Here is a 27,214-nt window from a genome sequence, read left to right on the forward strand (position 1 = left end):
TTTATATATTTCAAAGAATGTAATGAATAAAAAGTAGGAGAGGTAAGAGAGAGGAAAGTCAAAGAAAGTAAGAAAAAAGTATAAAGAAAAAACAGAGAAAAAAAGAGAGAGAAAGAAAAGAAATTAAGAAAGAGCAAAAAGAAAAGAGAAAATGAGAAAGAAAAAGAAGAGGGAAAGAAGAATGAGAAAGATAAAAACAACAAGAAAGAAAAAGACGTACAGACTTATATACACAAATACGCATATAAATACATAAACACATTTAATAAACATACACTATTATTTATAAATAAGAAAAACTGACTGTGTCTTGAGTTCCATGAACTAAAAAATCCTAAGCATTCTCTATATATACTCACAAAGAGTAGCTGGATCAGCACCAGTAACTGTTCATAAACAAATGCACATACTGGGAATCTAATTATCCCTATGGAAATCTACTAACCTAAGGATTTAGAGAACCATCTGTTCTATGTGTGATTACCTCTCGAATGATCATTTGGGGAATATTATTTCCGATATTTATACCAATATATACCTTAACATACCTACAACTAAAATGATGAGTTAGGATGGTCACCTTGTTTGAAATGTATATTACTGTCTAGGTTTGGAAAGGTAAGAAACCTGGTGGAGTATTGTGAACCTTTGTGTTGCCTTGCCAATGGACACATTTTGGACACATGGAGGAAGGATAGTGACATTCAGTGTTCCATAATACAGATATGAGAACAAGTCATGAACAGGGTCAAGAGTTAGGGAAGGTGATAAAAACTGAAGTGGCACAAACCTCAAAGTGTAATACATGTATACTGATGACCAAGGAAGGTAACATCTGTATGCTGAGTACATTACTATGGTTCCATGAGAAGGTTGAAGCACATTTCATCTTCACGGCATTCAAGATGAGGTCCAGAGGAATGTGAACTACCAGTATCAAGGACCCAGACGGGCCCCTCATGTTGTGAGTCATTGCCCTAGCCACCGGAAGACCTTTGAGGGCCTTCCAAGCCTAGTGGTGTGCCTGTGACCTTCCTCTCAACATAGCTTTCATGCTGACAGAATGAGTGGCATCAGGAGAGAGAACCTCTTCCAGACATGGCATGGAAATGCCTAGAACAAGACCTGTAGCCTTGATTGCTAAAGATGTTTCTTCACATCAATGCAAGATAAGTATGCTCTTTCATAGGGGTAGGCTGAGTATGAAGAGACTGACCCCATCTTACATCAAGGTGCTGATTAGCCATTGCTACCCAGAGCTGCAAAGCCGGGTTCTTTCTTCTTTCAACAAACCGGCCGTATCCCACCAAAGCAGGGTGGCCCAAAAAGAAAAGCATAAGTTTCTCTTTTTAACTTTAGCAATGTATACAGAAGAGGAGGTTACTAGCCCCTTGCTCCTAGCATTTTAGTCGCCTCTTACGACACACATGGCTTACAGAGGAAGTATTCTGTTCCACTTCCCCGTGGACTGCAAAATCTGGTTAAGAATAAATTGCCATTGAGAAGACATGAAAGTAGCCAATAAAAGTGATGTACAATAACTTTGCCTGAGCACGACAGCTCCAGAATGCAACTGAGCTGCTAAATAATCAATGCATCCTTGGTGGTAAATGTGAAAAGTGATGTCAAGTCCATGACCCGGATGTTGTCCTGATAAATTAATAGTAATAAGCCGTTAGTCCATAGGTGACAATATAGAAGTCATTAAACATAGGTGAAGATCCAAGAGGCTGTCTGGAGTCTGAACTGCACTGCCAGATAGTGGTAACTGATATAAAAGGAGCAAAGGAGTATTAGCTTAACTGTTGACCTACACAGTGAAGATAAGATTGAAAACCTCCTAAAACTGAACACTAGTTTTTTTCTGAAATACAGTGGTACCTCGCGTTACGAACTTAATTCATTCCAGAAGGCTGTTCGAGTGCCGATACCAAACGAATTTGTTCCCATAAAGAATAATGTAAATTAGATTAGTCCGTTTCAGACCCACAAAAAAACACTTACAAAAATACACTTACATAACTGTATGAGTTGGGAGCTGTTCGAAACTTGAGATACCACTGTACTTCAAATAACAGGCAAATCTCCAAGTGCTCATAGTAATGAAGGAGAGTTGACATGGTATTGGGTGTCAGTGTCATTTGTATGGGGAATATCAGAGACAGCCAAACCTGGGTGGAGGTCAAATCCAAAAATATCAAGGACAGGTACTTTGTAGATGAAACAACAGCAAAATGCTGCTGGTACAGTACCAGAAGTAACACCATGAGCAGCAATATTATGTAGTTGTCCAATAGCATAAGCCAAAGTATCAAAAAACTGTGCCATACATTCACTAATCAGTTATTCAAATGAGGAACAGGAGAGTGACTCAGTGGATGGATGGTCTGGGAAGATGTCGAGCTAACACCAAGAGAAAAAACTGCAAAATGACCATCAACCACAAACTATGATGTGGATGGTGTAGAGCAGTGATAGAAGCACAAAGGGTACAATGAGTCCTTTTTGAGGACACATCTGTAAATCTGAGCAGAGAATGTGTTTAAGTGGTGGGTGAGTTACTAATAAATCAGCAACATTGTTGGCAAGTAAGTCCCCAGTGATATATTCTGTAGCTTCAGCAAGACACAATTAACATAGAATATCGAGATAATACAACAAGCACTAAACGGCAGGCATGCAGATCACCATCTTCCAGGAGGAAAGGGCAAGCTGAATGCTCACATACATAGCAAGAATTCTTAAGGATGAGAAAGATTCATTTGGATTGGTGACAAGCAGCAAAATGGTGATGTAGTTCTGAGGTGTAACAGTTGATAGCTGTTCCTTAATTGGTTAATGGAACCCTAAGCACAGACAGCTGTACATAAACAAATAAATAAAAAAAAAAACAAAAAAAAAAATATATATATATATATATATATACACACACACACACACACACACACACACACACACACACACACACACACACACACACACACACACACACACACACACACACACACACACCCGCATACAAAAATATTAATGAGTAAAGTCCTTAACCCTTTCACTGTCTCCCGTGCAAATCTACATTATTGATGCCAGTGTTGCTCATGTATACATATCTACATTTTAAACACAGTGCCCTCAACTGTGTTGCAAGTGGTAAATTTTGGCCAGACAAGAGAGAATGGGTATGTGCAGTGGGTGTGTACAGTATAAAAATAATCCTGCCCTGACACAGTGCATGATGGAGAAAGTAAACCTTACTGACCTAGTGTTTGGTTTAACATAATGACCTTAAAGTATTTTCTAGGGTAGTTTTAATATTATTATTAACTGTTTCTTAGTATCATTTGATAGAAGGAAGACATACTAGTGAAAGGGATATAGTTTTGGTCAGTTTCAGACTGTAAGTAGCTTGAAATAGACCTCAAAGTGCCAGAAATATAAAATTTTTGGTGATTTTCCTGAGGAAGGGTAGAATTCCCAGGTCTGTTTCATGGGTTTTTACAAGGTCTGCTTCAATTATGGAATGGCCTAAACCGTGAATAAGCATTCTTCGTTATACTAATTATCCGGTGAATGTGGTAAAACTTGGATTTTTTTTGTGCAATGATGGATTCAAAATGGAGACACTGGAACAGGATTAATGAAGAGAAGAAAAATTTTAGTGGCTGCAATGCCTACACTGTTTATTTTGGACTGTTTCTAAATTGGAATTTGTTGAATTTTGTATGACACTGATCAAACTACCAAATTCTGTGTGCTTTATTGTGTAGTTTTAATAGATAAATAGGCATTTCTTGTGCTGAATTGATAGAATGGATGGCACACTAATGAAATAGGTAGGAATTGAGTCAAACCGAACAATGGAACTGGCTTGAAGTAAGAAACAAAATGGGCAAAATTGCTGAGGCGTAAATTGCACCCAGATCCCAACTTTGCACTTGCGTAATTCCAGAAATTTTCCGTAAATTTTTTGGTATCATTACCTTCAGAAAAGAATTTTTAATATTTCAGAAGATAAAATTATTCGTCTTTTTCTGAAAAAATCATGACACTATCGGCATTTTCAATTTTGGGAGTTGTGACAGTGAAAAGGTTAAAACTGATACACTGAAAAAAGTAGCCATGTGGGTTCCTCAAATATGCTAACTTCATGAATATCGATTCTTTTTTCCCTACTAAACATAAATGTGTAGTTACATAAAGTCGATTAACAATACATAATATAAACTAATAAATTAAGCAACCTCCCCAAAAAAAGGGTGCAGCAGTGTGGTACCAAAATTTTTCAAGATGAGACATGCCAGTTATAACTTGGCAAATCCTGAAAATGTAGGTTTCTTGAAAATTCTGATTTTTCAAGTGACAGTTCTTTAACCCTTTGGGGGTCGACAGGTCCTCTCAGAGACTTGTACTCAGGGTCTGTAGTGTAAAGCACCCTTACCTGGAGAGAGTTCCGGGGGTCAACGCCCCCGCGGCCCAGTCTGTGACCAGGCCCTTCTGGCAAGACAGTGATGGAGTGAATGATGGTGAAAGTTTTTCTTTTTTGGGCCACCCTGCCTTGGTGGGAATCGGCCAGTGTGTTAATAAATAAATAATATTTTTCTTATGAAAAGATAGAGAATCTTTTCCTGATCATAATGACACCAAAAGTATGAAATTTGATGGAAAACTTACAGAATTATGCTCTCGTGAAGTTAGCCATCTCAACGATGTTTACGCATCGGTGATTTTGCCCACTTTGAGCCCTATTTTCGGCCAATTCCAGTGTACTAGTTGACAAAAATCATAACTATTTCACTAGAACTCCATTTTTTTTATCGAATGAGTACAAGAAACAACCCATTTACCGATTTCAATTATCCAATAAAGTGGTCAGAATTTAGCAATTTTGCCAATTTCACACAAATTTCAAAAGATGCCAATTTCCAAATAGGGTCCAGAATAAACAAGAAAGACATTCCTGGCACTAAAATAACAAGTTCTCTGTTCGTTAGTCACATCCCCAGGCCCCTCTTATATTTCTTTGGCTTTCCACTTTGAATTTTTATTCTTACAAAAAAAATAAGATTTACTGTTATGCAGACTACTGCATTAGTGTAGAAATGGTATAAATAATATCAGCGCAATTGTGAAAGAATATTAGACTTGCCAGTTGATGTGTATTGGACGCTTGGCATGATTTGTTTACTTTTGAACTTTGGTAAAAATCGAACATTTCTGCTACTTTTAGCTCAATTTTAAGGTACTTTTCTTTGTAAAACCAATCAAAATCATCTCAATTTCTGTAACATGTCTTCCATTCTATAAAATGAGACCAAGAAAACTAGTATACAACAATAAATACCATACGAAAATACAGTGCAAAGTCGCTGTTTCAATCCAAAAACACGGTCAAAGTTTTTTTTCTCATTACGCACTGTGTGCTGCAGGATTTTTTTTATACTGCACACACTGACCACATAGACCCATTCTTTCATATGTAGGCCTACCAGCTTTCTCTCACTAGATTTGAGGGCGCTAGAATTTAGGCGTACTAGTACAACAAAAACCTTGGGTCATAAGACGTACTAGTACGTCCGAAACCCCCCAAAGGGTTAAAGAGTTTATTACAATAAATTTATAATCATACCAGGAAAGAGCAAGAAAAAAAAGTATACTCATACCAGAAGAAAGAAAAAAAAAAGGTTTTATCGTTTAACATATTACTGTATCATAAACTGAAAAATGTTAGAATGCGAACTTAGCTGAAGCTTACCGATTTTTGCGTGAATGTTCCACTAAAAGTTGCACCCTAGAAGGGAAAAAAAGAAAAAAAAAAAAAGAAAAAAAAAGAAACATTAGAAAACATCAAACATAAAAATATAGACGTTTATTAAAATTCTGTATGTATACATGCATGTGTGAGATTGATGTACTGTGTTTATGGCATGTGCGAATGCATGTTCAGGCATACATTCTTGTTTTTATTTTATTTATTGTAGAAAAATAAATGAAACAAATGCAAAATGAATTGGAAAGAGAGAGAGAGAGAGAATACTACCCAATCTGCAAAGTAGGCACACATTTTGTCTGACTGTTTGGAAAAATAAGAGGTATCTAGGGTAGGGAAGCTCATTTCCACTTCATGCTTTGGATATTTACCCCTGACTCAAAATGCAAATCATTGTTTAGCTACCTCTTTTGTTGCATTTTAGCTGCATATTACTTGTATGGGCGAGTGTAATTTCCAACCCTCAAACAATTCTACTATTTTAATTTTAAAAACTGTTGTGCAAGCCAAACTCCATTTTGAAATATGAAAACAAGAAGTATTTCTGTAGGAAAGGCCATGGAGGCCTATTTTGAAATATGTCATTAGTTATTTCTGATAGCCCCAGTAAGTTCTGTGGTGCTCAATTAAGTCCTAATTCACTAAACTCTAACAATTATTATCTGACTATGTGGTTTGCACAAGAATCAGCCAGCTCCTGCACAAGCCACACATACCCAATTGGACTCGGGAGACAGACAGCCAAGAAGGTACGGTAGATCAAAGTTTCATATACCAAACATTACTGACAAATTGATGAATTAAGATGTACAAAACCTGAGTATTTTTATTTGAAGGATATTTTGTTTACCAAAGGCTTTATCAATAATACAGACTACTAAGAATAAGAATTTTACAGGAAATCTAGTGAGGCAAAAGAGGTGCAATGTAGCAGTTGTAGATACGTTGTTGCACTGTATTCACTAAGCTAGAATCTTTTGGCTATTCAGCACTTTAAACATATTCCATTCCTAGCATTATATTGTGTAACAAATTTATACTATCAGTACCAGCTTGCTACTGTTGTGACTAATTCACTCTCATATTACATAAATCATAATCACAAGTAAAACTATTCAAATATATTTTTCACATTCCACAATCCATGTCATTGGACAGGAGAGTGAGAAAAATTAGGCAAAGGGAATATCCTCACCATTTGTACTGAAAGAGATGCTGGGTTCTTAGGCAACCCCTCTCAGAGAGGAGGCTCCCTACCCACAGGCACAAACCACAAATCTCTCCCCTGCATTAAGGTGACCCAACATCAGGGGGCAGTTGTACACATAGTCACAAGTTTGTCTTGAAGATTTTGAGATGGGCCAGAGATTTAGCAACTGAGTTGCAGAGGTGGAACAAGTGAAGTGATGCAGCACTAGTATTCTTGGTCACAAGAAGACTGGGCCTGCTAGTGGAAGTAGGACAAGCCTGAAGATTTCAAGGCGGGCTTGAGATTTAACAACAGAATTGTAGAAATTCTCCAGTTTCCTTGTAGGTAATAACTGACTTTTATGAAGTCAAGATATTTTCTGTACCAAAATGCCATGAAGTTGCTGTGTCTAACAAGTTGTGGTTAGACATGTGAGCAACACTTATGACGTATGTCAGTATCAAAAGCAGGTTTTCATGTCTGACAAATAAAATAGCTCAAAGGCATATAATACCGACAAATTGACAAATTAGACTTGCAGAACCAGCCCATATTACAGCCTCTCCTCACTTAACGACGGAGTTCCGTTTCTAATACCACGTCGATAAACAAATTCGTCACTAAATGAGGAGCATACTATAATGGTAGTGGGTTTATGTCAACCATCTCTGATACTGCTTTAATGTCACCCTTGCACCATTTATATAATTTTTAATATATTTTTAAATATTTATACAGTAGCATACTGTATATTATAATAAATGGAATAAAGGAAATCAGCTCTAATATACATTATTTAGGCATGCATACTTGTCAGAGAGCCCATCTTAAGTCTGAGTCGTCAGTAAACAAGTACGTCACTAAGTGAGGAGAGGTTGTATTTCCATGTATAGTAGACCCTCGTTTTACATGACATTTTTAACACGTTTTTAAACAACATGGTTGAAAACTTGCAACAGTTTCAAAGAGCATGCTGTACCCTTCATTTAGCATGGCACAAATCTAGAAGAAAATATACCATGCCACGGGTTATTTCCCGTCCTCACAGCCAACCTATGGGTATGATCACTGTTTTATGAGAGTGACCTAGTCTTGCTCCTACTGTAAACAATCTTCTATGCCACCAGTTCTCCAAGAATGTGTGTCCCATACTATACTCAGACGTGTTAGCAAATCAATTTTTTATCTTTTCATCAGCCCATCTTGTCTCTGGATAATAACTATGGTATCCAAGAGGTGTACAAGAGTTGCTGGAGGTACCAAGAATAAGTATGAAAATCTTGGCATTCATACATAAGAAATGAAACATTTTATGTAAACTTAAAACTGGTGTGTGGGCCTTTGGTATCAACGAAGCATCAAGTCATACGAATAAAAAGAACAAGAAGAATGTCACCTGAAAAGAATGACACATACAATGCTTGTCATTAAAAGTACACTGGGTAGAAGACACCCAACGTTACTGAATGTCCAAAGAGTAATACCCTACCCTGGCACACTTGCTAAAGCGACAAAAAGTTTAAGTGGCCAGGCAACTCGAAGCAGGATGTCTCAGGACTTCCTATGGCTACTAGCTGCATCCTAAATGCCTTTTGGGGCTGTGTGATGGACAGCTTTCTGTCCATGGTCCCCCCTGCATCTTGTGGTCTTGTCAGGAATTTATGGCTACTGGTAAATTAATATGGGCAGAAGTAAGTCAGTGACACAAAAGATAATTGCAGAGATCACTGGACTACATAATCCAATGATCTTTGCAACTGTCTTTTGTGTCAAATGAAGGAAACAGTAAAACCCAGCATGTGTAAGAGTCCTGCGAGTTCCTGGTCACACTGGTTCCCCAAGGACAGCATTCGTGACGTGCCCACACCAAAACACATCCAAGGAAGTCTAGAAAATATGCCCACTAACGTTAACTGTAAAAGTAACCTAGAACTGGTCTATTATCACTTGCCTGAATCTTTCACTCGAGTGTTTTGAAAGGTTTTTCTGCAAAATAGTACTACTCGCCACACTGTGAAATCTGTTATTCAATGGCTTCATGACTGTGAGGTATCCTTCTTTGATGATCAGCCAGGAAACTTCCCAGACTTCAACCCCATTAAGAACCTCTGGGCTGAGATAGAGATTTACTAGAAGAAGGATATCAGCCCACTTCCATGGCTGTAGAAAGCAACCATGAGTCATGGGGGAATTTACCCCATGAAACCCTGAAGAATGTGTGTTAATCACTTCTCAGACAGTTGAAGAGTCTTAAAGCACAGGTGATTACCTATCTTGTGGTTATGATTTTAAGGGGGAAGGGACCAGCGAGCATTAATGACAAGAGCTGTAGGTCACAAAAGCTAAATAAGACAGAAAAATTATTGAGTGGACTGAGCATAAAACCAAGGTGTACCATTTAATCTGAATGTGCATAGATATAGTGTGAATGATAAGAAAGAGATGATTGTGGATGTTATGAATGAAAAGAATCTGGATGCCCTGGCTCTATGCAAAACAAAGCTGAAAGGGGTAGGAGAGTTTCAGTGGGAAGAAATAAATGGGATTAGGTCAGGAGTTTCAAATAGGGTTCAAGCTAAGGAAGGAGTAGCAACAATGTTGAAGGATCAGTTATAGCAGGAAAGGAGGGGCTATAAATGTATAAATTCAAGGATTATGTGGAGTAAAGTAAGGGCTGGATGTGAAAAGTGGGTTATATTAAGTGTTTATGCACCTGAAGAAAAGTGTAAAGAGAGAGAGAGATTTTGGGAGATACTGCATGTGTGGGAAGTCTTGAACTAGACGAGAGAGTACTTGTGGTTGGGGACCTAAATGCTGAAGTGGGTAAAACTGTTGTGGAGGGAGCAGTAGGTAAGTTTTGGGTTCCAGGGGTAAAAATGAAAATGGGGGTCCTTTGTGTAGAAAGAGACTTGATGATAATACATTTTTTTTTTTCAACAAGTCGGCCGTCTCCCACCGAGGCAGGGTGACCCAAAAAAGAAAGAAAATCCCCAAAAAGAAAATACTTTCATCATTCAACACTTTCACCACACTCACACATTATCACTGTTTTTGCAGAGGTGCTCAGAATACAACAGTTTAGAAGCATATTCGTATAAAGATACACAACATATCCCTCCAAACTGCCAATATCCCAAACCCCTCCTTTAAAGTGCAGGCATTGTACTTCCCATTTCCAGGACTCAAGTCCGACTATATGAAAATAACCGGTTTCCCTGAATCCCTTCACTAAATATTACCCTGCTCACACTCCAACAGATCGTCAGGTCCCAAGTATCATTCGTCTCCATTCACTCCTATCTAACACGCTCATGCACGCTTGCTGAAAGTCCAAGCCCCTCGCCCACAAAACCTCCTTTACCCCCTCTTTCCAACCCTTTCGAGGACGACCCCTACCCCTCCTTCCTTCCCCTATAGATTTATATGCTTTCCATGTCATTCTACTTTGATTCATTCTCTCTAAATGACCAAACCACCTCAACAACCCCTCTTCTGCCCTCTGACTAATGCTTTTATTAACTCCACACCTTCTCCTAATTTCCACACTCCGAATTTTCTGCATAATATTTACACCACACATTGCCCTTAGGCAGGACATCTCCACTGCCTCCAACCATCTCCTCGCTGCTGCATTTACCACCCAAGCTTCACATCCATATAAGAGTGTTGGTACTACTATACTTTCATACATTCCCTTCTTTGCCTCCATAGATAACGTTTTTTGACTCCACATATACCTCAACGCACCACTCACCTTTTTTCCCTCATTAATTCTATGATTAACCTCATCCTTCATAAATCCATCCGCCGACACGTCAACTCCCAAGTATCTGAAAACCACTTCTTCCATACTCCTCCTCCCCAATTTGATATCCAATTTTTCTTTATCTAAATCATTTGATACCCTCATCACCTTATTCTTTTCTATGTTCACTTTCAACTTTCTACCTTTACACACATTCTCAAACTCATCCACTAACCTTTGCAATTTTTCTTTAGAATCTCCCATAAGCACAGTATCATCAGCAAAAAGTAACTGTGTCAATTCCCATTTTGAATTTGATTCCCCATAATTTAATCCCACCCCTCTCCCGAACACCCTAGCATTTACTTCTTTTACAACCCTATCTATAAATATATTAAACAACCATGGTGACATTACACATCCCTGTCTAAGACCTACTTTTACCGGGAAGTATTCTCCCTCTCTTCTAAACACCCTAACCTGAGCCTCACTATCCTCATAAAAGCTCTTTACAGCATTTAGTACCTTACCACCTATTCCATATGCTTGCAACATCTGCCACATTGCTCCTCTATCCACTCTATCATATGCCTTTTCTAAATCCATAAATGCAATAAAAACTTCCCTACCTTTATCTAAATACTGTTCACATATATGCTTCAATGTAAACACTTGATCTACACATCCCCTACCCACTCTGAAGCCTCCCTGCTCATCCGCAATCCTACATTCTGTCTTACCTCTAATTCTTTCAATTAGAGTGGACCCCCGGTTAACGATATTTTTTCACTTCAGAAGTATGTTCAGGTGCCAGTACTGACCGAATTTGTTCCCATAAGGAATATTGTGAAGTAGATTAGTCCATTTCAGACCACCAAACATACACGTACAAACGCACTTACATAAATACACTTACATAATTGGTCGCATTCGGAGGTGATCGTTATGCAGGGGTCCACTGTACAACCCTACCGTATACTTTTCCTGTTTTTTTTTTTTATTATCACACTGGCCGATTCCCACCAAGGCAGGGTGGCCCGAAAAAGAAAAACTTTCACCATCATTCACTCCATCACTGTCTTGCCAGAAGGGTGCTTTACACTACAGTTTTTAAACTGCAACATTAACACCCCTCCTTCAGAGTGCAGGCACTGTACTTCCCATCTCCAGGACTCAAGTCCGGCCTGCCGGTTTCCCTGAATCCCTTCATAAATGTTACTTTGCTCACACTCCAACAGCACGTCAAGTATTAAAAACCATTTGTCTCCATTCACTCCTATCAAACACGCTCATGCATGCCTGCTGGAAGTCCAAGCCCCTCGCACACAAAACCTCCTTTACCCCCTCCCTCCAACCCTTCCTAGGCCGACCCCTACCCCGCCTTCCTTCCACTACAGACTGATACACTCTTGAAGTCATTCTGTTTCGCTCCATTCTCTCTACATGTCCGAACCACCTCAACAATCCTGGTATACTCAGTAAACTTATTCCTCTATAATTTTTACAATCTCTTTTGTCCCCTTTCCCTTTATATAAAGGGACTATACATGCTCTCCGCCAATCCCTAGGTACCTACCCCTCTTTCATACATTTGTTTAAGAAAAGTACCAACCACTCCAACACTATATCCCCCCCTGCTTTTAACATTTCTGTCATGATCCCATCAGTTCCAGCTGCGTTACCCCCTTTCATTCTACGTAATGCCTCACGTACCTCCACCACACTTACATTCTGCTCTTCTTCACTCCTAAAAGATGGTATACCTCCCTGGCCAGTGCATGAAATTACCGCCTCCCTTTCTTCCTCAACATTTAAAAGTTCCTCAAAATATTCTCGCCATCTACCTAATACCTCCCTCTCCCCATCTACTAACTCCCCTACTCTGTTTTTAACTGACAAATCCATACTTTCCCTGGGCTTTCTTAACTTGTTTAACTCACTCCAAAAATTTTTCTTATTTTCATTAAAATTTCTTGACAGTGCCTCTCCCACTCTATCATCTGCTCTCCTTTTGCACTCTCTCACCACTCTTTTCACCTTTCTTTTACTCTCCATATACTCTGCTCTTCTTATAACACTTCTGCTTTGTAAAAACCTCTCATTAGCTACCTTTTTCTCTTTTATCACACCCTTTACTTCATCATTCCACCAATCACTCCTCTTTCCTCCTGCCCCCATCCTCCTATAACCACAAACTTCTGCCCCACATTCTAATACTGCATTTTTAAAACTATTCCAACCCTCTTCAACCCCCCCACTACTCATCTTTGCACTAGCCCACATTTCTGCCAATAGTCGCTTATATCTCACCCTAACTTCCTCCTCCCTTAGTTTACACACTTTCACCTCCCTCTTACTTGTTGTTGCCACCTTCCTCTTTTCCCATCTACCTCTTACTCTAACTGTAGCTACAACTAAATAATGATCCGATATATCAGTTGCCCTTCTATAAACATGTACATCCTGGCGCCTACCCATCAACCTTTTATCCACCAATACATAATTTAACAAACTACGTACTTTCATTACGTGCTACATCATACCTTGTATATTTATTTAACCTCTTTTTCATAAAATATGTATTACTTATTACCAAATTTCTTTCTACACATAGCTCAATTAAAGGCTCCCCATTTACATTTACCCCTGGCACCCCAAATTTACCTACTACTCCCTCCATAACATATTTTATGAAAAAGATGATAAGTATACAAGATATGATATAGCACATAATGAAATTAGTTTGTTAGATTATGTATTGGTGGATATAAGGTTGATGGGTAGACTTCAAGATGTGCATGTTTATAGAGGGGGCAATAGATATATCAGATCATTATTTAGTTGTAGCTACAGTTAGAGTAAGAGGTAGATATGGCAAAAGGAAAATGGCAACAGCAGATAAGAGAGAGGTAAAAGTTTATAAACTAAGGGAGTAGGAAGTTAGGGTGAGATAAAAGCAACTACTCAGAGAAAGGTGAGCTAGTGAGAGTATAGGTAGTGGGAATTAATGGGAGGTAGGATAGTTTTAAAAGTGCAGTGTTAGCATGTTGGGCAGTAGTTTGTGGTTACAGGAGAGTAGGTGCAAGACAAAGGAGTGATTGGTGGAATGATGAGGTAAAGGGTGCGATAAAAGAGAAAAAGGTCACTTATGAGAGGTTCTTACAGAGCAGAACCAATATAAGAAGGGTGGAATATAAGAAGAGTAAAAGAAAGGTGAAGAGAGTGGTGAGGGAGTGCAAGAGGAGAGTAAATAATAGTGGGTGAGGCACTGTCAACACATTTTGCTGAGAAAAAGAAAAAAATTTGGAGATAAATAGGTTAAGAAAGCCTAGGGAACAAATGGATTTGTCAGTTACAAACAGAATAGGGGAGTTAGTAGATATGGAGTTGCCGGTATTGGGAAGATGGAAGAAGTATTTTGAGGAACTTTTAAATGTTGATGAAGAAAGGGAAGCAATAATTTCATGTACTAGCCAGAGTGGTATGACATCTTTTAGGAGTGAAGAAGAGCTGGATGTGAGTGTGGGGGAGGTGTGTGAGGTATTATGTAGAATGGAAGGGGGTAAAGCAGCTGGAACTGACAGGATCATAACAAAAATGGTAAAAGCAGGTGGGGATATAGTTTCGAAGTGGTTGGTATTTTTGTTTAATAAATGTATGAAAGAGGGTAAGGTACCCAGGGACTGGCAGGGAGCATGTATAGTTCATTTATATAAAGGGAAGGGGGACAAAAGAGACTGTAAAAATTACAGGGGAATAAGTTTACTGAGTCGGTTTTCTTCTTTTTCTTTTTAGTAGGCTATACAGGAAAAGGGGTGGCTTACGGAGGAAAGATTCTTATTCCACTTCGCTATGGGTATGAAAGTACAAGCAATAAGAACAAGAACTATTAAGATAAAATTAAATAAAACTCAGATGTGTATGTATACATAAACGTGTACAAGGATGTGTAGTGTGACCCAAGTGTAAGTAAAAGTAGCAAGACGTACCTGACATCTTGCATGTTTATGAGACAGAAAAAAGACACCAGGAATCCTACCACCATGTAAAACAAATACAGTGGGCCCCTGCCTTATGATGGCATCACGTTACGTTAAATACGCCATACGATACATTTGAACGCAAAAATTTTGCCTCGCCTCACGCTAAAAAACTCGCCTCATGCGATTCGTCCGGGACGTGTCCCATGTGTGGCCTCTGTGCCAGTATTTACAAGCAAGCCAGTGCGGTCGCATCCATGCATACATTCGGTACATTTCACCTTATCTCAGTGTTTTTTGTGCTTGTAACTGCAAAATAAATCACCATGGGCCCCAAGAAAGCTTAGATCTATTGCCAACCCTGTGGTAAAAAGGGTGAGAATTAGTATGGAAATTAAGAAAGATTTTGAAGGGTTTGGGGCTAACCCTGAGAAGCCTATGCCAGTTGTGGAATCCATTGTGCCTACTTCAAATATTAAGGAAATGTGTGCAAAGTGGGTTGAACTGCAATCCTTTATGGATGAAAAGCACCTTAACACAGCTATTGCAAGCCGTGCTAGTGACTATTACAATGACAATGTTGTGGCTCATTTTGGGCAAATCTTACAGGAACAGGAGGTACAGAGCTCTATGGACAGATTTGTTGTGTGACAGAGGTCCAGTGACTCAAACTGGTCCTAGTGGCATTAAAAGAAGGGAAGTAACCCCGGAAAAGGACTTGATACCTCAAGTCCTAATGGAGAGGGATTCCCCTTCTAAACAATAGCAACTTCCACACTCTCCCCTCCTCCCATCCCATCAATCATCACCAGATCTTCAATAAAGGTAAGTGTCATGTATTCTATTCTTAGTAGAGTATTAATTGTGCATGTCTTAAGTTTGTGTGTATTAAAATTAATATTTCATGTGGTAAATTTTTTTTTTTTTCAGACTTTTGGGTGTCTTGCACGGATTAATTAAATTTCCATTATTTCTTATGGGGAAAATTAATTCGCCTTATGATAATTTCGGCTCACAATGAGCTCTCAGGAATGGATTAATATCATAAGGCAGGGGTCCACTGTACAGGCTTCCGTTTTACACTCATTTGGCAGTATGGTAGTACCTCCCTGGGCAGTTGCGTGTTAGACAGGAGTGAATGGAGACGAATAGTTTTTGGGACCTGACGAGCTGCTGGAGTGTTAGCAGGGTAATATTTTGTGAAGGGATTCAGGGAAACCAGTTAACCAGACTTGAGTCCTGGAAATGGAAAGTACAATGCCAGCACTTTAAAGGAGGGGTTTGGGATATTGGCAGTTTGGAGGGATGTCTAAGTTGTCGTATCCAAGCGCCTCTGCAAAGACTGATTATGTATGAGTGATAGTGAAAGTGTTAAATGATGATGAAAGTTTTATTCTTTCTTTTTGGGTCACCCCTCCTTGGTGGGAATTGGCTGACGTGTTAAAAAAGTTTACTGAGTATACCAGGTAAAATGTATAGTAGGGTTATTATTGAAAGAATTAGATGTAAGACAAAGAGCAGGATTGCTGATGAACAAAGAGGCTTTAGAATGGGTAGGGGATGTGTAGATCAAGTGTTTACAATGAAGCATATAAATGAATAATACTTAGATAAAGGTAAGGAAATTTTCATTGCATTTATGGATATAGAAACAACATATGATAGGGTGGATAGGGGAGCAATGTGGCAGATGTTGCAAGTGTATGGGATAGGTACTAAGTTGTAGGTAGTAGGTTGGTAGACAGCAACCACCCAGGGGGGTACTACCGTCCTGCCAAGTGAGTGTGAAACGAAAGCCTGTAATTGTTTTACATGATGGTAGGATTGCTGGTGTCTTTTGTCTGTCTCATAAATATGCAAGATTACAGGTATGTCTTGCTACTTCTACTTACACTTAGGTCACACTACACATACATGCACATGTTTATTTATACACACTCGTCTGAGTTTTCTTTGATTTTATCTTAATAGTTCTTGGTCTTATTACTTTTCCTTTTATATCCATAGGGAAGTGAAATAAGAATCTTTCCTCCGTAAGCCATGCGTGTTGTAAAAGTCAACTAAAATGCCGGGAACAATGGGCTAGTAACCCCTTTTCCTGTAATAATTACTAAAAAGAAAAAGATGAAGAAAATTGTCAAAGTAGGAAGCCTGAATGTGCATGGATGTTGTGCAAATGATAAGAAAAGAGATGATTGTGGATGTTATGAATGAGAAGAAGCTGGATGTCCTGGCTTTAAGTGAAACAAAGCTGAAGGGGGTGGGAGAGTTTCAGTGGAGAGGAATAAATGGGATTAGGTCAGGAGTTTCAAATAGAGTTAGAGCTAAAGAAGGAGTAGCAATAATGTTGAAGGATAAGTTATGGCAGGAAAAGAGGGACTATAAATGTATTAATTCAAGGATTATGTGGAGTAAAATAAAAGTTGGACATGAAAAGTGGGTTATAGTAAGAGTATATGCACCTGGAGAAGAGAGAAGTGTAGAGGAGAGAGAGATTTTGGGAAATGTTGAGTGAATGCGTGGGGGGTTTTGAACGAAGTGTGAGAGTAATGGTGGTTGGGGATTTCAATGCTAAAATGGGCAAAAATGTTGTGGACGGAGTAGTAGGTAAATTTGGGGTGCCAGGGGTAAATGAAAATGGGGAGCCTTTAATTGAGCTATGTGTAGAAAGAGGTTTGGTAATAAGTAATATATATTTTATGAAGAAGAGGATAAATAAATATACAAGGTATGATATAGCTTGTGATGAAAGTAGTTTGCTAGGTTATGTATTGGTGGATAAAAGGTTGATGGGTAGGCTCCAGGATGTACACATTCATAGAGGGGCAACTGATATATCGGATCATTATTTAGTTGTAGCTACAGCTAGAGTAAGAGATAAATGGGACGAAAGGATAATGGCAACAAGCGAGAGAAAGGTGAAAGTGTATAAACTAAGGGAGGAGGAAGTTTGGGTGAGATATAAGCAACTACAGTATTGGCAGAAAGGTGGGCTGGTGCAAGTATGAGTAGTGGGGTGGGGGGTGGGGGGGTTGAAGAGTTTTGGAATAGTTTTAAAAATGCAGTGTTAGAATGTCGGGCAGAAGTTTGTGGTTATAGGAGGGTGGGTGCAGGAGGAAAGAGGAGTGATTGGTGGAATGATGAAGTAAAGGGTGTGATAAAAGAGAAAAAGTTGGCTTATGAGAGGTTTTTACAAAGCAGAAGTGTTATAAGAAGAGTAGAGTATATGGAGAGTAAAAGAAAGGTGAAGAGAGTGTTGAGAGAGTGCAAAAGAAGAACAGATGATAGAGTGGGAGAAAATAAGAAAATAAGAAAAAATTTTGGATTGAGTTTAACAAGTAAAGAAAGCCTAGAGAATGAATGGATTTGTCAGTTAAAAGCAGAGTAGGGGAGTTAGAAGATAAGGAGATGGAGGTTTTGGGTAGATGGCGAGAATATTTTGAGGAACTTTTAATGTTGATGAAGAAAGGGAAGTGGTAATTTCATGTACTGGCCAGAGAGGAATACCATCTTTTAGGAGTGAAGAAGAACAGGATTTGAGAGTGGGGGAGGTGCGTGAGGCATGATGTAGAATGAAAGGGGGTAAAGCAGCTGGAACTTATGGGATCATGACAGAAATGTTAAAAGCAGGGGAGGATATAGTGTTGGAGTGGTTGGTATTTTTGTTTAATAAATGTATGAAAGAGGAGAAGGTACCTAGGGATTGGCAGAGAGCATGTATAATCCCTTTATATAAAGGGAAGGGGGACAAAAGAGATAGTAAAAATTATAGAGGAATAAGTTTACTGAGTATACCAGGAAAAGTGTACGGTAGGGTTATAATTGAAAGAATTAGAGGTAAGACAGAATGTAGGATTGCAGATGAGCAAGGAGGTTTCAGAGTGGGTAGAGGATGTGTAGATCAAGTGTTACATTGAAGCATATACGTGAACAGTATTTAGATAAAGGTAGGGAGGTTTTATTGCATTTATGGATTTAGAAAAGGCATATGATAGAGTGGATAGGGGAGCAATGTGGCAGATGTTGCAAGTACAGTGTACCCCCGCTTAACGATCACCTCCCAATGCGACCAATTATGTAAGTGTATTTATGTAAGTGCATTTGTATGTGTATGTTTGGGGGTCTGAAATGGACTAACCTACTTCACGATATTCCTTATGGGAACAAATTCGGTCAGTACTGGCACCTGAACATACTTCTGGAATGAAAAAATATCGTTAACCGGGGGTCCACTGTATATGGAATAGGTGGTAAGATACTAAATGCTGTAAAGAGTTTTTATGAGGATAGTGAGGTTCAGGTTAGGGTGTGTAGAAGAGAGGGAGACTGCTTCCCAGTAAAAGTAGGTCTTAGACAGGGATGTGTAATGTCACCATGGTTATTTAATATATTTATAGATGGGGTTGTAAAAGAAGTAAATGCTAGGGTGTTCGGCAGAGGGGTGGGATTAAATTATGGGGAATCAAATACAAAATGGGAATTGACACAGTTGCAGTTTGCTGATGATACTGTGCTTATGGGAGATGCTAAAGAAAAATTGCAAAGGTTAATGGATGAGTTTGGGAGTGTGTGCAAAGGTAGAAAGTTGAAAGTGAACATAGAAAAGAGTAAGGTGATGAGGGTATCAAATGATTTAGATAAAGAAAAATTGGATATCAAATTGGGGAGGAGGAGCATGGAAGAAGTGAATGTTCTCAGATACTTGGGAGTTAACGTGTCGGCGGATGGATTTATGAAGGATGAGGTTAATCATAGAATTGATGGGGGAAAAAAGGTGAGTGGTGCATTGAGGTATATGTGGAGACAAAAAATGTTATCTATGTTGGCAAAGAAGGGAATGTATGAAAGTATAGTAGTACCAACACTCTTACATGGGTGTGAAGCTTGGGTTGTAAATGCAGCAGCAAGGAGGTGCTTGGAGGCAGTGGAAATGTCCTGTCTATGGGCAATGTTTTTATTATTTATTATCACACTGGCCGATTCCCACCAAGGCAGGGTGGCCCGAAAAAGAAAAACTTTCACCATCATTCACTCCATCACTGTCTTGCCAGAAGGGTGCTTTACACTACAGTTTTTAAACTGCAACATTAACACCCCTCCTTCAGAGTGCAGGCACTGTACTTCCCATCTCCAGGACTCAAGTCCGGCCTGCCGGTTTCCCTGAACCCCTTCATAAATGTTACTTTGCTCACACTCCAACAGCACGTCAAGTATTAAAAACCATTCGTCTCCATTCACTCCTATCAAACATGCTCACGCACGCCTGCTGGAAGTCCAAGCCCCTCGCACACAAAACCTCCTTTACCCCCTCCCTCCAACCTTTCCTAGGCCGACCCCTACCCCGCCTTCCTTCCACTACAGACTGATACACTCTTGAAGTCATTCTGTTTCGCTCCATTCTCTCTACATGTCCGAACCACCTCAACAACCCTTCCTCAGCCCTCTGGACAACAGTTTTGGTAATCCCGCACCTCCTCCTAACTTCCAAACTACGAATTCTCTGCATTATATTCACACCACACATTGCCCTCAGACATGACATCTCCACTGCCTCCAGCCTTCTCCTCGCTGCAACATTCATCACCCATGCTTCACACCCATATACGAGTGTTGGTAAAACTATACTCTCATACATTCCCCTCTTTGCCTCCAAGGACAAAGTTCTTTGTCTCCACAGACTCCTAAGTGCACCACTCACCCTTTTCCCCTCATCAATTCTATGATTCACCTCATCCTTCATAGACCCATCCGCTGACACGTCCACTCCCAAATATCTGAATACATTCACCTCCTCCATACTCTCTCCCTCCAATCTGATATCCAATCTTTCATCACCTAATATTTTTGTTATCCTCATAACCTTACTCTTTCCTGTATTCACTTTTAATTTTCTTCTTTTGCACACCCTACCAAATTCATCCACCAATCTCTGCAACTTCTCTTCAGAATCTCCCAAGAGCACAGTGTCATCAGCAAAGAGCAACTGTGACAACTCCCACTTTATGTGTGATTCTTTATCTTTTAACTCCACGCCTCTTGTCAAGACCCTCGCATTTACTTCTCTTACAACCCCATCTACAAATATATTAAACAACCACGGTGACATCACACATCCTTGTCTAAGGCCTACTTTTACTGGGAAATAATTTCCCTCTTTCCTATGTACTCTAACTTGAGCCTCACTATCCTCGTAAAAACTCTTCACTGCTTTCAGTAACCTACCTCCTACACCATACACCTGCAACATCTGCCACATTGCCCCCCTATCCACCCTGTCATACGCCTTTTCCAAATCCATAAATGCCACAAAGACCTCTTTAGCCTTATCTAAATACTGTTCACTTATATGTTTCACTGTAAACACCTGGTCTACACACCCCCTACCTTTCCTAAAGCCTCCTTGTTCATCTGCTATCCTATTCTCCGTCTTACTTTTAATTCTTTCAATAATAACTCTACCATACACTTTACCAGGTATACTCAACAGACTTATCCCCCTATAATTTTTGCACTCTCTTTTGTCCCCTTTGCCTTTATACAAAGGAACTATGCATGCTCTCTGCCAATCCCTAGGTACCTTACCCTCTTCCATACATTTATTAAATAATTGCACCAACCACTCCAAAACTATATCCCCACCTGCTTTTAACATTTCTATCTTTATCCCATCAATCCCGGCTGCCTTACCCCCTTTCATTTTACCTACTGCAAATCCATTTGTTCTCTAGGCTTCCTTAACTTGTTAATCTCACTCCAAAACTTTTTCTTATTTTTAACAAAATTTGTTGATAACATCTCACCCATTCTCTCATTTGCTCTCTTTTTACATTGCTTCACCACTCTCTTAACCTCTCTCTTTTTCTCCATATACTCTTCCCTCCTTGCATCACTTCTACTTTGTAAAAACTTCTCATATGCTAACTTTTTCTCCCTTACTACTCTCTTTACATTATCATTCGACCAATGCAGAAAATTCGGAGTGTGGAAATTAGGAGAAGGTGTGGAGTTAATAAAAGTATTAGTCAGAGGGCTGAAGAGGGGTTGTTGAGGTGGTTTGGTCATTTAGAGAGAATGGATCAAAGGAGAATGACATGGAGAGTGTATAAATCTGCAAGGGAAGGAAGGCGGGGAAGGGGTTGTCCTCGAAAAGGTTGGAAGGAAGGGGTAAGGGAGGTTTTGTGGGCGAGGGGCTTGGACTTCCAGCAGGCGTGCATGAGCGTGTTCGATAGGAGTGAGTGGAGACAAATGGTATTTGGGACCTGACGATCTGTTGGAGTGTGAGCAGGGTAATATTTAGTGAAGGGATTCAGGGAAACCGGTTATTTTCATATAGCCGGACTTGAGTCCTGAAAATGGGAAGTACAATGCCTGCACTCTAAAGGAGGGGTTTGGGATATTAGCAGTTTGGAAGGATATGTTGCGTATCCTTATACTTATATGCTTCTAAACTGTTGTGTTCTGAGCACCTCTGCAAAAACAGTGGTTATGTGTGAGTGAGGTAAAAGTGTTGAACGATAATGAAAGTATTTTCTTTTTGGGGATTTTCTTTCTTTTTGGGTCACCCTGCCTCAGTGGGAGACGGCCGACTTGTTAAAAAAAAAAAAAAAAAGTGAAGCTCAGGTTAGGGTGTGTAGGAGAGTGGGAGATTACTTCCCAGTAAAAGTAGGCCTTAGACAGGGATGTGTAATGTCACCATGGTTGTTAAATATATTTATAGATGGAGTTGTAAAAGAAGTACATGTATATGCTAGGGTGTTAGGGAGAGGGGTGAGATTAAATTATGAGGAATCAAATACAAAATGGGAGTTAACACAGTTACTTTTTCCTGATGATACTGTGCCTTTGGGAGATTCTAAAGAAAAGTTGCAAAGGTTAGTGGATGAGTTTGGGAGGGTGTGTAAAGGAAGAAAGTTGAAAGTTAACATAGATTAGAGTAAGGTGATGAGGATATCAAACAATTTAGATAAAGAAAAACTGGATATCACATTGGAGAGAGGGAGTATGGAAGAAGCGAATGTGTTCAGATATCTGAGAGTTGACTTGTCAGCAGATGGATTTAGAAGGATGAGGGTAACCATCCTGCCTCAAAATTGTGATACCATTAGGTACAATCTATCAGGTTTGGAAAAGCCTGCTTCCCAAGCAGAACTCTGTCTAAATCAAGCTTTCAACTGTTGCATGAGCTTTGAACTACAACTTGCTGGTATTCCCATACCATCTATTTTATTACTTGTTCTATCATCCATGTCTGTTCTTTTAGTTTGTGAATCACCCTCTAGTGTGGTCCAGTATTAAAAGTAAATGCATTCTTGTAATCCAGAAATATGGATCTGCATCCTTTTCTTCTTACTGCTTTATCTGTCAACTAGTCACAGAACCCCAGCATGTTTGTAAATAGGACTTTTCCTCTCTAGACCTGTGTTGATTGTTTTTTACCAGTATTCATTTCATGGATACAGGACTACAGCTCTGTGTTTCTTGTCCAGCCCAATGCTTGAATGTTTTCCATATTTCTGGTGACTACAATAATTCCAGTGACCTGCTAAAGATTTTTGTTAGCAATGCACACACAGTGCTTCTCCTTCTTTCAGGCCCCACTGTGTTTGACATATCCAGTCCAATCAGATCTTTCTTCAATTCTTTCTGCTGATCTACACTATCTTACTGTCTGTCCTGGATTCCACAATTAACATTCTTTGATAGCCACACAGAACCTGTCATTCATAATAAGCTCTTCTTCCTACCCTAATGTTACTGTTTGAGCCTTTAGTTATCTTCCTTCTAATGTGGCTATGTAGGATACCTGTGCAATACTTGGAAATCTTTATTGCTGAAATATTTCACCTGCACAACAAGTGTCTTCAGTCAAATATATGTGACACTTAAACTATTGTATCTGTGCACCTCTGCAAAGACAGTGATAGTGTGAATGATGGTGAAAGTGTTTCTTTTTTTTGGGGTCACCTTGTCTCGGTGGGCTGGCTAGCATGTTAAAAAAAAAAAAAAACTGGGAGACAGTAGTGGTAGTAGTTTGATGTGATCACTTAATCAGCCTTGGTAGGTGGTGATTAGTCCCTCCAGCTTAAGCCATAAGTATGTGGCTAACCTTACATACATGCACAAAAAAAGGTGAAGCAGCTGGAGGTGATGTCACAGCTGACCGTCGTCTACAATCTCTTCAGTTCAATCTCCTTTTAGGCTTTCTCAATACATTTTAAACATACCTATGAGGAGTCTTGTCTCTTATAGTCTAACTTTACTTTTCTTCCTCCATACTTGCTTTTCTCTAGGCTCACTGCATCTATAAATATATTTGTACTGACTTCCCAATTTCCTCCTTACCTTTCTTATCACAGTACACTAACAGTATCCCCTAACTTTCTAAATATGTCTATGGTTAATGCATTGTAAAGTGGCACATAGCCTAATTGTCTCATGGAACATCTAAACACTACCAGAAGCATACTTAAATATTTATTAGTGAAATTGTAAAAATTTTGTTTAACTATAATACTAGAAGCCAGAGAAGAAAGCAAAAGTTGGGACTAATAAAGAAAATACTAAAGTCAGGTACATAGTTTAACATGGTCTGTGGTTACCACTTAAACTAGTAGTGATGTAAATTTACATCTGTGTGGAAAACTAGGCATGATGTAATTTTTTTTTTCAACAAGTTGGCCGTCTCCCACCGAGGCAGGGTGACCCAAAAAGAAAATCCCCAAAAAGAAAATACTACTTTCATCATCGTTCAACGCTTTCATCTCACTCATACATAATCACTGTTTTTGCAGAGGTGCCCAGACACAAGAGTTTAGAAGCATATATAAAGGAGAGCAGATGATAGAGTGGGAGAGGCACTGTCAAGAAATTTTAATGAAAATAAGAAAAAATTTTGGAGTGAGTTAAACAAGTTAAGAAAGCCTAGGGAAAATATGGATTTGTCAGTTAAAAACAGAGTAGGGGAGTTAGTAGATGGGGAGATGGAGGTATTGGGTAGATGGCGAGAATATTTTGAGGAACTTTTAAATGTTAAGGAAGAAACAGAGGCAGTAATTTCATGCACTGGTCAGGGAGGTATACCATCTTTTAGGAGTGAAGAAGAGCAGAATGTAAGTGTGGGGGAGGTACGTGAGGCATTACGTAAAATGAAAGGGGGTAAAGCAGCTGGAACTGATGGGATCATGACAGAAATGTTAAAAGCAGGGGGGGATATAGTGTTGGAGTGGTTGGTACTTTTGTTTAATAAATGTATGAAAGAGGGGAAGGTACCTAGGGATTGGCAGAGAGCATGTATAGTCCCTTTATATAAAGGGAAAGGGGACAAAAGAGACTGTAAAAATTATAGAGGAATAAGCTTACTGAGTATACCAGGAAAAGTGTACGGTAGGGTTATAATTGAAAGAATTAGAGGTAAGACAGAATGTAGGATTGCGGATGAGCAAGGAGGTTTTAGAGTGGGTAGGGGATGTGTAGATCAGGTGTTTACATTGAAGCATATATGTGAACAGTATTTAGATAAAGATAGGGAAGTTTTTATTGCATTTATGGATTTAGAAAAGGCATATGATAGAGTGGATAGAGGAGCAATGTGGCAGATGTTGCAAGTATATGGAATAGGTGGTAAGTTATTAAATGCTGTAAAGAGTTTTTATGAGGATAGTGAGGCTCAGGTTAGGGTGTGTAGAAGAGAGGGAGACTACTTCCCGGTAAAAGTAGGTCTTAGACAGGGATGTGTAATGTCACCATGGTTGTTTAATATATTTATAGATGGGGTTGTAAAGGAAGTAAATGCTAGGGTGTTTGGGAGAGGGGTGGGATTAAATTATGGGGAATCAAATTCAAAATGGGAATTGACACAGTTACTTTTTGCTGATGATACTGTGCTTATGGGAGATTCTAAAGAAAAATTGCAAAGGTTAGTGGATGAGTTTGGGAATGTGTGTAAAGGTAGAAAGTTGAAAGTGAACATAGAAAAGAGTAAGGTGATGAGGGTGTCAAATGATTTAGATAAAGAAAAATTGGATATCAAATTGGGGAGGAGGAGTATGGAAGAAGTGAATGTTTTCAGATACTTGGGAGTTGACGTGTCGGCGGATGGATTTATGAAGGATGAGGTTAATCATAGAATTGATGAGGGAAAAAAGGTGAGTGGTGCGTTGAGGTATATGTGGAGTCAAAAAACGTTATCTATGGAGGCAAAGAAGGGAATGTATGAAAGTATAGTAGTACCAACACTCTTATATGGGTGTGAAGCTTGGGTGGTAAATGCAGCAGCGAGGAGACGGTTGGAGGCAGCGGAGATGTCCTGTTTAAGGGCAATGTGTGGTGTAAATATTATGCAGAAAATTCGGAGTGTGGAAATTAGGAGAAGGTGTGGAGTTAATAAAAGTATTAGTCAGAGGGCAGAAGAGGGGTTGTTGAGGTGGTTTGGTCATTTAGAGAGAATGGATCACAGTAGAATGACATGGAAAGCATATAAATCTATAGGGGAAGGAAGGCGGGGTAGGGGTCGTCCTCGAAAGGGTTGGAGAGAGGGGGTAAAGGAGGTTTTGTGGGTAAGGGGCTTGGACTTCCAGCAAGCGTGCGTGAGCGTGTTAGATAGGAGTGAATGGAGACGAATGGTACTTGGGACCTGACGATCTGTTGGAGTGTGAGCAGGGTAATATTTAGTGAAGGGATTCAGGGAAACCGGTTATTTTCATATAGTCGGACTTGAGTCCTGGAAATGGGAAGTACAATGCCTGCACTTTAAAGGAGGGGTTTGGGATATTGGCAGTTTGGAGGGATATGTTGTGTATCTTTATATGTTTATGCTTCTAGACTGTTGTATTCTGAGCACCTCTGCAAAAACAGTGATAATGTGCGAGTGTGGTGAAAGTGTTGAATGATGATGAAAGTATTTTCTTTTTGGGGATTTTCTTTCTTTTTTGGGTCACCCTGCCTCGGTGGGAGACGGCCGACTTGTTGAAAAAAAAAAAAAAAATATAACATATCCCTCCAAACTGCCAATATCCCAAACCCCTCCTTTAAAGTGCAGGCATTGTACTTCCCATTTCCAGTATTCAAGTCTGGCTATATAAAAAATAACCGGTTTCTCTGAATCCCTTCACTAAATATTACTCTGCTCACACTTCGACAGCTCGTCAGGTCCCGAAAACCATTCATCTCCATTCACTCCTCTCTAACACACTCACGCACGCTTGCTGGAAGTCCAAGCCCCTCGCCCGCAAAACCTCCTTTACCCTCTCCCTCCAACCTTTTCGAAGACGGCCCCTACCCCGCCTTCCTTCTACAGATTTATACACTCGTCCTGTCATTCTACTTTGATCCATTCTCTCTAAATGACCAAACCACCTCAACAACCCCTCTTCAGCCCTCTGACTAATACTTTTATTAACTCCACACCTAATAATTTCCACACTCCGAATTTTCTGCAAAATATTTACACCACACATTGCCCTTAGACAAGACATCGCCACTGCCTCCAACCGCCTCCTCGCTGCAGCATTTACAACTCAAGCTTCACACCCATA

The 27,214-nt window shown here is 39.5% G+C and overlaps 1 protein-coding gene across 5 annotated transcripts in view; it reads right to left on the reverse strand.

Moving 5' to 3' along the window:
• Window positions 1–27,214, reverse strand: part of LOC128700023 (transcription initiation factor TFIID subunit 4) — a 206,434-nt gene that overhangs the window by 2,727 nt on the left and 176,493 nt on the right. For 4 of the 5 annotated variants that reach the window (XM_053792954.2, XM_053792950.2, XM_053792951.2 and 1 more), the window contains one exon: window positions 5,753–5,788. The exons of the other annotated variant lie outside the window; for it this stretch is intronic. In XM_053792954.2, the coding sequence (XP_053648929.1) occupies window positions 5,753–5,788 (36 nt within the window). The remainder of the gene's footprint in view (window positions 1–5,752; window positions 5,789–27,214) is intronic. 5 annotated transcript variants of the gene reach the window in all.

This window comes from Cherax quadricarinatus, chromosome 64, assembly GCF_038502225.1.
Source record: "Cherax quadricarinatus isolate ZL_2023a chromosome 64, ASM3850222v1, whole genome shotgun sequence".
NCBI lineage: Eukaryota > Metazoa > Arthropoda > Malacostraca > Decapoda > Parastacidae > Cherax > Cherax quadricarinatus.